The sequence below is a fragment of the Dama dama genome, chromosome 27 (assembly GCF_033118175.1).
Source record: "Dama dama isolate Ldn47 chromosome 27, ASM3311817v1, whole genome shotgun sequence".
NCBI lineage: Eukaryota > Metazoa > Chordata > Mammalia > Artiodactyla > Cervidae > Dama > Dama dama.
In genome coordinates, this window is record NC_083707.1 from 40,120,068 (window position 1) to 40,136,332 (window position 16,265).

Here is a 16,265-nt window from a genome sequence, read left to right on the forward strand (position 1 = left end):
TCACCAACTCCGAGAGCTTACTCAAACTCATGTCCATGGATTTGGTGATGCCACCCAACCATCTCATCCTGTCATCCCCTTCTCCCCCCGGGCCTTCAATGTTTCCCAGCATCAGGGTCTTTTCCAATGAGTCAGTTCTTTGCATCAGATGGCCAAAATATCAGAGCTTCAGCTTCAGTCCTTCCAAAGAATATTCAGGACTGATTTCCTTTAGGATGGATTGGTTGGATCTCCTTGAAGTCCAAGGGACTCTCAAGAGTCTTCTCCAACACCACCGTTTAAAAGCATCAATTCTTCGGCACTCAGTTTTCTTTATAGTCCAACTTTCACATCCGTACATGACTACTGGAAAAACCATAGCTTTGACTAGACAGACCTTTGTTGGCAAAGTAATGTCTCTGCTTTTTAAAATGCTGTCTAGGTTGGTCACAGCTTTTCTTCCAAGGAGCAAGCATTTTTAATTTCATGGCTGCAGTCACCATCTGCAGTGATTTTGGAGCCCCCAAAAATAGTCTCTCACTGTTTCCATTGTTTCCCCATCTATTTGCCATGAAGTGATGGGACTGGATACGTGATCAATATGTGAAAATAAAAGACTGTGACTGTGTTAAGTGATTCTTAAGTATTAACTGCCTCTGTGTGACTCTCCAGAAATGAGCTGTGCATGTGTGAAAAAGAAAACACATGCATGAATTCTATCTTCCCTCTTCAATGAACCCAAAGAACAGAGCGTCTTCCTGCCATGAAAGCTTTGCAAATGACACCCATTCCCCTCTCTCCTCTTCCTGCCTGGACCTGAGCCCTGCCAGCCTCCTGGGCGGAGGCAGAGGAACAGAGGAAGGGGCAGGGGACAGATCAGGTCACATGGCTAAATTCATACTTGAAACAAACAAAAAAAATACAGGGAACAACAACAGCCTTCAGCCTCTTCACTTATGGCCAAGAGAAGCATGTTTACCTAGCTTCTGTTTGTGTACGGCGTGCTCCACCCACATCAATTCACTGGAAGCTGAGCTAGTAATGATTCTGGCACATCATCATGTCCTAATGGTGCCTCAGAATCCCACTGGTGCTTCCACGCAGCACTGCAGGCTGTACAGAGCCTGGATGAGGTGTCTGATGTACAGCGTTTGCACGAGGCAGACGTGACATTCCCCAACTTGCCACATAAGAAGGCCAGCTGAAGGGTGAGATGGATTCCAGGCTTTGCTCACAACATCCTCTATCACATTCCCCAGGAACAACAGCCTAACTAGAAACATGATCCTGCCACTGATCCTTCTTTCCAGAAAACTGGGATCATGAATAAATAACACAAATCCTTACATTCCTAACCTTCTGGTCTAGGTAATCTGTTCCATGGAGGCAAGACAACAGTAATTATACCAGGAGCCAATTCCAGAACCAAAAATCATAGGTGTCCCAGGACAAGCAATTCTCAAGTAATAGACAACAGTCTGTTTAATAACCAGCAATAAACAGGGATCTGCTGAGTCTTACTGAGAAGGTTCAATAAGAACAGACAGAATATTGACCATAAATACATGCTGGGAGGACTTAAGAGTCCTCTTCATCTATTAATAACTCCTCATTTTGTCGATGAGGAAAGTGAGACCTGGTACTCTAGCTGACATGTCAAAGGCAGGACAACTAATAAGCAAAGCTGGAGCCCAGGTATCCTGACCTGCAATTTACAGAGATTAAGATCTCCAGGGAGCTGCTCTGAGGCCCAGTGATGCTCCAAGATTGTTGGGCACTGAGACAGGAGCAAGCACCAGTGCCAGCAAGCAATAGTAGCTAGACAACCAGCACCAGGGAAGCCAGACTGGGTTCTGCCATCATTTTAAGAGACTGGGTTCTCTAAGAAAGCCCCTCAGACACAACTTCTTGCTCTGATTCAGGTCATGCTCATGAGGCAGAGCAGGCACTTCATATGTCGAGGCCTCCCTATGGTAGAGACCGGGAAGTGCCACCACTGACTGGGAACAAGCAGATGAAAACAGATGTACACAATATTAACCCATTTTTATAGCGCAGACAATGATTTTAAAAAGGACATGTGTTCATGAACATATGCATGTTTGAGTGTGCATGTCTGCGTATATTCAATGGTATGGGAATTAGCAAAAAATGCATAGCATGGAATGGCTAATTGTTCATTTCCCTCTTGGGAAAACAGATGAACTGCACTCTCTTTACTTCTATGCATTTAAACGCTGATATGTAATTGCATTCTGGCCAATGCATGTGCACAGAAATGATGCAAGAAGCCACTTCTGAGTCTGGCCCCAAAGCCCTTTCATGTGTGACCATCAGCCCTCTTCCCATTCTCAGGTCTGAGAGAAAGATTCCCAAGGACCCGGGGGAGAGTAATTAAACGGAGCAGAACTGACTCCTATCAACCATGACTGTACTTTGACAGGTGCAAGAAATCCATTCTTAATGTGTTACGGCACTAACATTTTATAGAGTGGTCTGATATGCTAGTTAGCTCATGAAAATTAGCATGGAGGAATTACCTCCAACTGCTATTTACTAGGAGACAGTAACTTGGGTATAAGGAGAAATGAATGTAATAATACAGTATAAATACATGTATATTATACAAAAATGTCAATGAAACTAGTACAAGGACATAAAGCTACAATGAAAACAGGTAAAAAGCCAAAAGCAGATGAGAACTGGTAACAAAGATTCCTGGAACTGGGAAAGGAAACTGGTGAATGAAAACTGATTTAACATCTAGTAATTGAGGACGCCAAACATAAATATGTTACAGAGAAATGCCAGTATGGAGCAAGTTAATTTACCTTATACAAACCTGGAAAGTAGATTAAAGGCTTGAACATAAGGCCTGAAACCCTAAAAACTCCTAGAAGAAAACACAGGCAATAAGCTTTTGATAGTGGTGATGACTTCCTGGATTTGATACAAAAAGCAAAGGCAACGAAAGAAAAAAGAAATGAGTGGGACTACATTAGACTAAAAGGCTTATGCACAGAAAAGAAAACCATCAACAAAATGAAAAAGCAACCTACTGAGTAGGAGAAAATGTTTGCAAATTATGTTATCTGATAAGAGGTTATAGACAAAGAACTGATACAACTCAACAGAAAAAAACAAGCAAACAAATTTAAAATCTTCACATAAAATCTGTGTCTATATTTTGAGATACCTGGTCTTGTTCCATTTTTTTTCTTTTTAACATCTGAATTTTCTTACATTGTTGGAAGAAAAGAAACTACATGAAGGGCAATATTTACTAAAAGCTTAAAAATTATCCCCATATTCTGCAATTTAATAATTCCACTTACAACAACCACAAAATAATAACAAACTTAAAAAAAGTTTTATTTAAATTTTTAAAAATATTTAAAATTTTAAAAAAAATTTTAAGCAATAAACTTATATAACTATTTCTATAAAAGCATGTCTTCTATTGTTATTTAAGAACTAGACAAAATTAATGTACAATACGAAAATAAAGTGCAGTATACTCACATATAGACAAGGATACAGTCAATAATAGCCAGGTTATCAAGGACTATTTAAGGAAAGGGAATATGTTCAAATTATATCTTCAAGTAAGTGCGGGAAAAGGCTACAAAAACAGTATGAACAATAAGATGACTATTCTAATGTTTAAATTACACATTGTTGTTGTTGAGTTGCTAAGTCGTGTCCAACTCTTTGCAACCTACAGACTGTAGCCCGCCAGGCTTCTCTGTCCATGGAATTCTCCAGGCAAGAATACTGGAGTGGGTTGCCATTTTCTCTTCCAGTGGATCTTCCCAACCCAGGGATTGAATCCGCATCTCCTGTGCCTCCTGCATTGCAGGTGGATTTTTTACCAGCTGAGCCACGTGGGAAGCCCCAGTTTGGCCTACTATTGCAAAACAAATGCTTACCCATGGTTACATCAGGGTTTGACTATAAACCCCTCACTTTGGCTTTTAAAGGTCTTTTCATAAAATGGCCTCAATCTACCCATCCCACTAATTCCTCATTAATATTCCAAAACCGAAGTGAAACCCATCTTAAACTCCTGACTTCCAGAATAATAAGACAGGAAGTCTGCACTGCTTCAGCTCACTGACTTCATGGTAATTTGTTACAGAGTAGTACACAAGAACACACAGCAAGCGGCTTCAAGGATGTGGAGAAGCTGCAGCCCTCACACACTACTTCTTGTTGTTGTTGTTGTTGTCTAGTCACGTCTGACTCTTTGAGACCCCGTGGCCTGTAGCCCGCCAGGGCTCCATGGGATTTCCCACTACTTGTGGGAATTTTAAAAAGTGCAGCCTCCTGTGGTTTAAAAGTCAGTAAGTAATCACTCACTCACTATTCAGTAAGGCAAACGTAAAATTACTATATGACCCCAATTTCACTGCTATGTATAAACCCAAGAGAACAGAAAACATGTTCAAGCAAAAATGCATACACAAATATTCACAGCAGCATTATTTGAAGGAGTTAAAAAGCGAAACCAGCTCAAATGCCCATCAACTGATAAACTGAATATGCAAACTGTGGTTTATCTACACAAAGAATATTATTAGAAACTAGAAAGAAACAAGGCACTCTGATACATGCAGCAATGTGGATGAACTCTAAGATCATTAAGCTAAGTGAAAGGAGTCAGACACCAGAGGCCACAGCTCATGTGATTCTATTTACATGAAATATTCAGAATGGGTGAGACAGGAAGTAGGCTGATGTTCTCCGAATGCTGCAGAATCAGAGGGTTGGGGATAAGAGCTAAGTGGCCCAGGTGATGGAAACATTCTAAAATTGACTGTGGTGATAGCTATACAATTGTGTAAATATATTTAAAATCCTGGATTTTATAAATGGATGAATTGTACAGTATGTGAACTAGATCTTGATAATGTTTTTACACAAATACATATAGATCCCTTTCTTTTATTCTTACTAGGTTCTCTCCCTTCTATGGGCTTCCCTAGTGGCTCAGATGATAAAGAATCTGCCTACAATGCAGGAGACCTGGGTTCAATCCCTGGGTCGGGAAGATCCCCTGGAGTAGGGAATGGCTAAGCGCTCCAGTATTCTTGCCTGGAGAATCCCATGGACAGAGGAACCTGGCAGGCTACAGTCCATGGGGTTGCAAAGGGTTGCACAACTGAGCGACTAATCAAAAAAACTAGAATCAATAATTGCTTATAACAAGGTTGCAGGATACAAGGTTAATATATAGAAATTCAATTGCTTTCCTATACATCGGCAAAGAACAAGTGAAATTTGAAATTAAAAACACAGTACCATATACATTAGCATCCAAAATAATAAAATAGCTATAAATTTTAGCCAAATATATATATATATATACATATATATATATATATATAAAAGATCTGCATAAGAAAAGCTATAAAATGCCACTGAAATAAACCAGAGAACTAAATAAGTGGAGAGATTCTGTTTCTGTAATAAGAAAACAGATACATAACAAGAAATGAGTTCCTCTGTCAGTGCTCAGCCACTAAGTTGGCTGGGTGAAAGAATCTGGCAAGTCTGAGCTCTCATCAACAATTTTCACTTTTTAGGTTTCTGCATTTCTTACATTTAACTCCAAAGTGAAGTATATTTAATAACCGTGTTGTTGATGTTGTTCAGTCGTTAAATCGTATCCGACTTTTGGCCACCCCATGGACTGTAGCATGCCAGGCTTCCCTGTCCTTCACTACCTCCCAGATTTGCTCAAACTCATGTGCGTTGACCAGGTGATGCCATCCAACCATCTCATTCTCTACCGTCCTCTTTTCCTCCTGCCCTCAGTCTTTCCCAGCTTCAGGGTCTTTTCCAATGAAGTCTGCTGTTTGCATCATGTGGTCAAAGTCAGTTAATGAATTAACATTATTTATAAGTTAATTTATAAGTTAATTTATAAGTTAATTCTTATAATTATTATAAGTTATGTAAGTGGAAATAAATAGTTTTAAATGTTAGTTCATGGCAATGGTTCTCATTTCATTGGATAAAACACAGTACCAATTTTTAAACAGTTGCCTAATATGACTTTATAAACACAGTCCATTTGTATTATGAGGAAGGATCTGCAGATTCCCAACCTCTGGGTCCCTCAAGGGTTAACAAACTCTTTCACAGTATCCTTATGACACCCTTTGTATCGAAATGTGGTTTGCATAAACACAAATAAAATGGTCATTGCCACTCAGGCAGAGATGACTTCAAAGAGATCTCAAGTAGCCCACTCACCTTGGGGTTCTATCAGAGTTCTTCCATGCTCCCGACACCAACCAACTGGCTGGACCTAAAGGACTACTGACATCACACCTGCAAAAACAGGGTTCTATTTTAGATCCTGTATTAACACTAGAGAAATAATCCAAGAGTAATGATCATTCTGGATGTTAAAAGATACATGGAAAATATTACTGCACAGCTAAAATATTTTATAGCCTAAGCAAATCAGAAGTAATTTTAGGATTCTATTTTGTCAGCTGAGTGACCAAACTTCTTTTACATAACCTTGAAATTTAAAAATATTTCTTTAAAAAGTGTTTGACTAGAACCTGAACTGCCAGTGATCTCCCCAAAGAGTGAACATTTTAATAAACCTTTCCTACCACTTCTTGCCAGCAGCAAGAAAATATTAATAGATCAGTCCAAATTTTAATAGGACAGACTGGACTTCATATGCCTATAATTTCCTCCCTCTTTCTTTTCCAGGGGTCCAGACTATTCTACCTAAGACACATACAGGAATGAACCTACACTCTGCTTAGTTCAAAGGTGAAAACTGACCCCCTCCCAAAGACATGCAGGTGAAGAACCACAGCCTCAGGCGGGGATCTGTTGATTATTCAGGATATACTCTGAAGAAAGGCCACAAAAATTATTTTTGCCATGCCCTCTTCCATATTTCAGATTTTCACCCAGAAAATCCTTTTAACTCATGCAACGTTAGTTTAATGGCATGGCAAGCATACATTTTCTCTGCTCCCCATAGGCTTTCAAATTATTCTCTCTAGTCTCCCTGAATCTTTCCTTTTAAAAATATGACAGTCTGAGTTCAACATTTTTCAGGAAAAAAAAAAAATACTGCAAGTTGTTAAGTTTCTCTTCACAGAAATGCTTCCCTTACAAACTAGACATGATATGGTGCAGTGCTCTGAACTGGTCACATTATTTCAGATGAGACCTCATTAGGCAACCTCTCAGAGACGGAGAAACAGTTTCTCGGGCTCTTTAATTCAACAGTTCACAAGCAAGAGAAGGTAGTGACAAGTCAGCCTCTAAATTCCTGATGTTCGTTACTATAAGAATGGCAAGAACAGCGACTTGGCTGAAACTGTTCAGTGGTGGAGTGAACATAAATTCTTAATGGCAAACACGAACACACGGAAATATAATGCATGTCGGTATCTCACTAGAAATCGTAACTATCATCCCAATTGTCAAAATGCACTTGCAAGCAACTGCCAACAATATCTGCTATGGTTGCCACACACATATCAAGGCAGGGTTCTTCCTGTCAATGTCCTCCAGCTTCACACTGATCTGAAATTCCTTAGGCGTTAGCCTGTTTTAACAGCACAATGAGGGAGAGGCAGAAAGAGAAACAGGACACCAAACAGGACTGCGCTACTGTCCAAACTGTGACGTTTACCATCAGAAAAGTCTACCGAGCATCAACACTTGCCCTCCAGAATGAAACCAGCCAGTAAAAATATGCCAACGGGCTGTTACCAGGTATACATTCATTTAAAAAATTCCCAGGACACAAGCATTTATTTTGTGCTTTTCTCTTTGTCATGCAGGTAGGTTTTATTTCCCTTATCATTTTCTCTCTTCAGTTCTTAGAGTAACTGGTATTAATTTTAAAATACACTGTTAACTGAATATGGTAATATCAAATAATTTCTCCACTCCCTCTAGGCTTCTGATGGGTGGTATATTTCCAAATACCATGATTTGCAAATGTTGTAGAGATATGTTCTTTAGCACTAAAATTATCACTTATTTGATCAGAGTTGAAATTAATGGCTTTCTCAATGTTTAAGGAACACATGCACTTATCCATAAATAAATTATAGTTGAAAACAATGAATGCTTTTTTTAGTACTTGCATATATTTTTTAGTATTAAAAATACCAAGGATTATCATGACAATGATAAAGTTCCACTTTTCCTACGGCTATAAGTTAGTCAGGCTAGAAATTTAGAAAGTATACACACTATCTGGGGACTAGAAGAAGGTTTTCTTCCTACTTCTTTACTGTCTATACTGGGTCTTGATCTTTAGTTTCCTTTAGTACATTTTTAAAAGCAGTTTCATATAACTCTCTTTCCTTGATATAAGTCTATGAAACCAGTCAATCCTAGAGGAAATCAACCCTGAATATTCATCGGAAGGACTGACACTGAAGCTGAATCTCTGATAATTTGGCCACCTGATGGAAAGAACTGACTCACTGGAAAAGACCCTGATGCTGGGAGAGATTGAGAGTAGGAGGATGTCTTGAGATGTAAAATCCCATCCTTTGGGTTTTGGGGTTTATTGTTTTCTCCAAATAAATCTGATCTTTAAAGTTCAAAAAAAAAAAAAAAAGAGAGTAGGAGGAGAAGGGGGCGATAGAGGATGAGATGGTTGAATAGCATAACCAACTCAATGAACACGAGTTCTGAGCAAACTCTGAGAGGTAGTGAAGGGGAGCCTGGCGTGCTGCAGTCCATGGGGTCACAAAGAGTCGGACTCGACTTAGCGAGTGAACAAAAACAACAGTGAAACACTTTGAGCAGCTGTGAACACTGGTTTACAAGGCAGGACACAGAAGCCTGGGGAAGCGGGTGGGCCATCCTCGGGGGACACAGCCAGCAGGTGGCCAGGCCTCTTCTGGCCCCAGACTTCCGGCCCCTCCCCAGTGTGTGGCTCCCCCAGGGCCCAGAGGAGGCGGGGCTGTGACCCCCTCTCTTGAACACCCTTTAGGCTGCTGGGATACAGAGCGTGTGAGTATGTGCTACCCAGTTCTCACAAGCCCTTTGAATCTGTATGAAATGTCACCCTCTTTTTCCTTGCATGTAAATACACCTGGACCAGGTACAGTCAAAGTCCTGGTTTATCAGCAGGTCTCAAAGTACCAGACTAAGTTTAATTGACTAACTCATTAAAAGCAAAAAGAAATATATTCTAAAAGGCATTTAAAATGTTAATGGAAGTGTTAGTTGCTCAGGAGTGTCCAACTCTTTGAGACCCCATGGACTGAAGCCCACCAGGCTCCTCTGCCCATGGGATTCTCCAGGCAAGAATACTGGAGTGGGTAGCCATTCCCTTCTTCTCAGGGTCTTCCTGACCCAGGTATCAAATCCGGTTCTGCCGCCTTGCAGGCAATTTTAGCTGGCTTTCAATGCAAGATTTTCTACTCTCTCCATTTAATTAAAGTACTTAATTGTATGTTTAAAGGGTGTGTGTTGGGGGGTGGGTAGGTTTGTCCATAGAAAACTGACAAATTTAGTGATAAAAGTCATAGGAAGTTAAGGATTCTTAAAAGATTAAACAAAACAAGAATACGTAGTGAATTTTAAGAAATTTAAACTGAAGTAAAAATCTGGTTTATACTAAGGAAGAAAATACAGAATTCTGAATAATTTCTGAATCATTTCTTGGGAGCATTTTGTAATTTTCATGCCTTCAAGCAATCCATCCAAATAAATTTATCTTTTCCATAACCTAAAAAAAAGGATGGATTACCCACAATGCCCCCAAGATGTAACCATGTGAATAATAACCATATTATTCTTACTCAGTTTTCTGCCATAAATTCGATGTCGTTCAGCAGACACAAAAGATTTAAGTGAAAATCTCTACACTGCTTCAGTGTGTTTTTCAGCGTATGGAATTCAAAACTGTTGAGTGTGATTTCTCAACATGCATGTCATTCTCTACAAATCCTAAAACCCATTAAACTATGGAACCAGGACCTGGTGGTCTGACGGATTCTCGTCTCCTGTGAAAGCTTCCAAAATGGGCAGGGGGTACAGGTCAGAGCTCCTGAGTCCCCAGGTCCCCAGGCCAGTGAGGGCATGATGGGGAGCAGTCCCAGGGAAGCCAAGTGCAGGAATGAATGACAGAAAACTCCCCAGGCCATGGGGCAGACCCACCTCTCTGCTCCTTGTCTGTATGGGCAAAACACTTGACCCTCCTGTCCATGTCCCTAAAGCGGCTGGTCTCAGCCTGGCCCAGACCACTCAGCTCAGTAGACACTTCAGACGAGTGACATTCAGAAGAGACAACAAACTCCTTACAGGGCCTTCAAGGTACCGCCAGACCTGCCACTCACCTCCCCGCTCCTGGCCTTCACCTCTCCACTCCAGTGCCTTCACCTCCCTGTGGTTCCATCACACACCTGCAGGCTGGGCTTCTTCCCAGAAGCCGCCTGGCTGTCCGTCCTGTGCATCTGTTAGGGGAAGCACACCGACTGAAACCGCCCACCCTGGCCAGCCACCATAGCAACCATTTGCACGAGTTGTCTTACGACAGGAGGTCCTGGTAAGGAACACGGAACTAATGAGCCACCACCAACCGGAAGAGTTCAGGAAAGGTCAAAAGGAGACACCACATGTCCAACCACCTCCCAGAATCCTTCTCTCTGGCATCCATCTTGGCTGAACAATGCATGCCCCACCAGGAAGGACCCTGAGTCAGAATGATTGGCTAAAGACAACCCTGAAACTAAACCCATCACCATAAAACCCAAGACTGTGAGCCACGTGGCAGAGCTGTTCTCCTGGGTTCCCTTATCCCCCTGCTCTCCACCCAGGTGCCCCTTCCCAATAAAATCTCTTGCTTTGTCAGCACATGTGTCTCCTTGGACAGTTCATTTCCAACAATTCTTGTTAGACAAGAGCACAGTTTCGGGCCCTGGAAGGGGTCCTCCTTCCTGCAACACATCTGTCCAGGCATTTGTCTTCAGCACACTTACTGCAAGGGCAGCCCTGTGCCCCTCTCAGCCTCCACCCCTGCCGATGCTGGACACGCATCATTTTCTGCTTATCCTCCCCTCCCCTCTGGAACGAAAGCCCCATGACGACAGAGAGGATTTCTTTTATTCAAAGCTCAGTCCCCAGGGTCTGCACACAGTAAGGGCTTGATGAATTGATGAGCCTGGGGTCTGTTACAGGCTCAGGAGATCCAGCAATCTCAGGGGACCCTGCCACCAGCCTTGGGGGTTGATCCCAGAGGACACCCCAAGCTGCTTCCTGAGAATAGAACGACTATATGGTGACTCTAGACATTGCCACGGTCATCCGGAGTCTAAGACCCAAGCAGGAGACCTTATATTAATACAGAAGTCTGTTGGTCAAGGAAACGGGCTCACCAGCCTCACAACCTATGAACCATCCCCTCACTAGCCCTCAGCAGATAAGAAAGGTTTCAGCCACATCTGCCGGACCCAGTTCCTCTTGCCTAAAGAAGTGTGGTGTTGGAGAAGACTCTTGAGAGTCTCTTGAACTGAAAGGAGATCCAACCAGTCCATCCTAAAAGAAATCAACCCTGGATATTCACTGGAAGGACTGATGCTGATGCTGAAACTCCAATATGTTGGCCATCTGACATGAAGAACTGACTCATTTGAAAAGACCCTGATGCTGGGAAAGATTGAAGGTGGGAAGAGAAGGGGATGACAGAGGATGAGATATTTGAATGGCATCACCAACTCAATGGACATGAGTCTGAGTAAACTCCGGGAGTTGGTGATAGACAGAGAGGCCTGGCGTGCTGCAGTCCATGGGGTCGTAAAGAGTTGGACACGACTGAGCAACTGAACTGAACTGAACTGAAAGAGGAGACTAAGAGAAGATTTTTAACTCCCATCCAAAGAAAATAGTGAAGGACTTCCCTGGTGGTCCAGTGGTTAAGGGCCCACCTGCCAGTGCAGGGGACACGGGTTTGATCCCTGATCCGAGAAAATCCCACAGGCCCTGCGCCACAACTACTGAGTCTGAGCTCTATAGCCCCCAAGCCACAACGACTGTGCCCATGTGCCCTACAGCCTGTGCTCTGCAATGAGAGAAGCCACTGTGATTGTTACAGCCAAACGGTCCGGGAAACAAACTCACTCAGAAGGGCAGCGTCGATAGTGGAGTGCAGTTTATTACACCGGCAGGTCTGAGGCAGACTTTCCTCTTTAGCCAGGGACCCCGACCGACTTTTGTGAAAACCTTATATACCTTAAGTGTACTGCTCAAGCCCACATCCCCAAATTCCTTAAACCTAGCCTAGAAAGTGTTAAAGGGAAATACAATCAGGTTACAGCCATGATTCATAATCAGAAGGGTCAGCTGGTTATACATTGCAGACTATACCAATGGATGCCATAAAAATTATAAAGGTGATTGACTACATAGGGGATTATCACATTCTTTTTGGAGATGGGAAATATTGGTATGGAATCTGGTGTATATCAGTCCAGGAGGCCAGTTGGCCATAGGTATGTTATCCCCATGGCTACCAGGCACATAGTCCAAAGTTCACTGAAAGTGCAAGATGGAGTTTCCTTATTTTTCAAGATGGAGTCAGCTCGGCCTGTTCCTTTCCTCCTTCATGAAGAGAAGCCCACACACTTCAACCAGAGAGCGGCCCCCACCCGCCACAACTAGAGAAAGCCCATGAGCAGCAACAAAGACCCAATGCATCCAAAATTTAAAAAATAAAAATTTTTTTAAATAATGAAATTTTTCTCTTTCGGAGTTCCCTGCTTGCTGTGATTTCTGCTTGAAACAAATGATATACAGTGAATCAGGTTTCCTTACTGTGCAGCATCACTGATTAAGGGAAATAACGTAATTTAAACATTAGTTGCTTCATTCCTTATAAAGCTTAATAAACTTCATGTAAGAATAAATGCATGTAAGATTTTATTTCTGCCCTACATACCTTAGAATACTTGACCCAAATGATCACTGATGCTTTTAAAGACATTTATTTATTTCTAAGAGTGGTATCCTTGTAGTCTTATGGCTCTTTGTGGATCAAATTTTCATTTTGAAAATCAATTCATGCAGGCTCTCTTATTAGTATTTCATAAACCATTGTTAAAATAAAGCTGACTGCCTTTCCCTCCTGGTTACCCTGAGGGATGTATAAGTCACGTTTGGTTTTTTCACACCACCCCACTGGACAGATGTCAGGGAAGCCAACATTGGTTCAAAAATCGTAGCAGCTTAAATAACCATTGAAATGAAGCCATAGATGGTAACAACACACCTGCAAAAAAGAATGTTTACAATCTTTGGGTCATGCATTTGAAGTGTACACAAAATCAACAACATTTTCATTTACTCTGTTGACACCATCAATATATATGAACCAATCGTTACATCCAAAAGTACTTATGTTAGAGAACAAATTCGTAGATGACATCTGGATAAGACTAAATGCTGATAAACTAGACACTATCTTTCAAGTATAAGATTTTTTTCTGCAAGAAAATTATCCTTTTACTCAGTCTCGGAATCTGAGATCAATTTACATATCCACTGATCAACAAGTTATTTATTCAATGACATTCAATACCTATCAAATATTCCTTTCAGAAACCCCATCCCCTGCTGCCTGGCTCAGATTCACATCCCAAGACATTAAAGTGCCAAGCAAAAACCAACATGGGTATGATCTTACTTCAATTCTGACATATGCATCCAGCACACTTAACAAAGAAAATAATAACACAGTCTGGAAAACACATCTCCTATACATGCTATACAAGTTTAATAACGGTAATCAATCAGCAAATTAAGTGAATAGTGTTTTTGATGTTTAATGTTATTCAAAATACTGGGGTCTTTTATCAATTTACTAATAAAATATTTAGTAAATATTGTATTTTATAAGTAATTTACTTTTATCAATGGCTCTTAACCCTATATAATTTTCATAAAATTCATGTACATATGCAAATGCATAATTCATAAGCATGGATATTTTTCATATACATTTCTCATTACTGCAGATAAAACCTGAATAACTACATCTCTTCTAACAGAAAAAAAGCAACACTGTGGGATTCAGGGATTTCACCAACCTCAGGTGAAAACTATTACCAATTAAATTAAGTAAGGGTAGCTGTTAGTAAGGAGGGACTTACTAGAAAATTATAATCTTCAGAGAAGGAAAAAAAATCATTAAAAAACATATTTCACCCATCACTGAATAAAATGAATCCATAATGTATTGGAACTTGTTTATAACACAAAGCACTGAAATTCGTCATTCTCGAAAATTCTCCTCTGTCATTGCAATTAGCCTAACAGTAACATCATCTCTTACCTCAGCTATAGAGAGCACACAAAATAGAGATGGATGTTGGTGGTTGATGCCTTCCAATTTTATTCCAGCCTGAAAGCCATTTTCTTGCTCTGGAAAGGGCTGGTCCTGTGAAATTTCACAACATAATAATATCAGCCACTGAAGTAGCTCCACGGTCTGATGTTAAAACACTTGGTGTGGCTATGCACACAGTCACACAAGCCTGGAAGCTCAGTAACACAGGTATTGAGAAAAAGGCTGCTCTACCAGATTTTGCCCTCAAAGATGGCATGGTCACTTGTACATGCTTTAAAATATTTCATCTGCCAAAGTCTATGCCCCATGAACACCCCATTTATTTCATTTGCCCCCTTTTCCTTAATGATTTGAAGGAGAGTCTCCTGAGCTCTGGTAACAATCTTTTGTTGAGTGTGTTAGTCTTTAGGTCGGGTTTCACTCTGCGGCCCCACGGACTATAGCCCTCCAGGCTTCTCTGTCCATGGGATTTCCAGGTAGCCATTCCCTTCTCCAGGGGATCTTCCTGATCCAGGGATCAAACCAGGTCTCCTGAATTACAAGTGGATTCTTTACCATCTGAGCCACCAGGGGTTATAACGGTTATCTATCTCCAGTCTGTGACTTGGCTCTTCATTTGTATATGATAACTTTGTGGAGAATTTCATTTTAATGTAATATATACATCATGTCCTATATTGTTGGCACATCTAGCCTGTGAAATCCTTTGCAACAGTGAAGTTACATGAATAATCTCCCAGTATTATTTTAAACCTTTGTTCTTCCTATTTAAATCTATAATGCCACAGTATTGATTTTTTTTCTACAGAGTGTGGTAGAGCTCTATTTTTTCATATGGAAAACAAATTATTAAAAAAAACCTTTTTGAATAGTCCATACTTTCATTTGTCTGCAAAATTTCCTCTATTATATCATATTCCTAAATGCCTGGGTCTTTTCCTGGCCTTTTAATCCTATTTATTGGCATATTGGCCTACATCACAGTGTCTTCATTGCTTATAATGAGTCTATCTGGAGAGCAATCTGTATCTGATTGAGTTTTCTAATTTAGGAACTTGTTCCCTCTCATTTAATCTAATCATTTCTTTGTCCAAGATGTTTTTCAAAATTTTCACATAGACTTCACCATATTTCTGTCTGTGTACCTTTTATACTTGTTGCTATTGTAAAAGGGATTTATTTTCATAGAAGACTTTCTCATTCATTCCCATTCATTATTATTTTCTTCAGTATAGGTCTTGTTTACCATAGCCTTGCTGAATGATTAACAGCTTTTGAGCAGACAGTTTTGAGATGATTCAGCATTATTGGTTTATTCTTGAGAATAAACTTGTAAGTATACTAATGGAAGTGATTAAAATATAGTACAGTCAGACCTAGAGCTGATTTTTAATCATGATTAATGACTATTTTAACATACAAATGCCTATTTTTTAGGGTAATTTACTCAAGAAAAAACCTTTTCATTTTGAAATGTGAAACTTAAAGTTTCCAAGAACAAAACAGTACAGAGAGCAGAATAGCCTCTGTCTAGATTTATTGTTAACATTCTACCTCATTTGCTTGCCCCCACTCAAGTGTCTATGTGTACACAGATATAAATAGGTAGATAGAGAAATATGTGTACATATGATATTTTAATCACTGGGGCACTCTTTACCCCTAAACACTAAAAATTTTCCCTAAGAGCAGTTTATTTTCCCCAAGAATAGGAAGGCTCTCTTAGTAACAATAGCTCAGTTATCAACGTCTCTAAATTTAACATTATTCAATACTTTAATCTTCCACTCATGTTCCATTTTTCCAATTTATCCAACAATGCACTTCATAGCATTTTCCCCTCCAGAGCAGGATTCAGTTTAAGGTCAGATATTAAATTTAATGGACATGTGCCTTTAGTCACCCTCAATCTGGAACATTTTCCATAGCCTTTACCTAT

General features: G+C 40.4%; 1 protein-coding gene across 1 annotated transcript in view; it reads right to left on the bottom strand.

The window, feature by feature from the left end:
• L3MBTL4 (L3MBTL histone methyl-lysine binding protein 4) overlaps positions 1–16,265 on the bottom strand; it is a 234,929-nt gene that overhangs the window by 149,747 nt on the left and 68,917 nt on the right. The window contains 7 exon segments of the mRNA XM_061130916.1: positions 2,811–2,821; positions 6,238–6,286; positions 7,385–7,492; positions 7,495–7,571; positions 9,623–9,712; positions 13,114–13,249; positions 14,312–14,416. Of these exon segments, the coding sequence (XP_060986899.1) occupies positions 2,811–2,821; positions 6,238–6,286; positions 7,385–7,492; positions 7,495–7,571; positions 9,623–9,712; positions 13,114–13,249; positions 14,312–14,416 (576 nt within the window).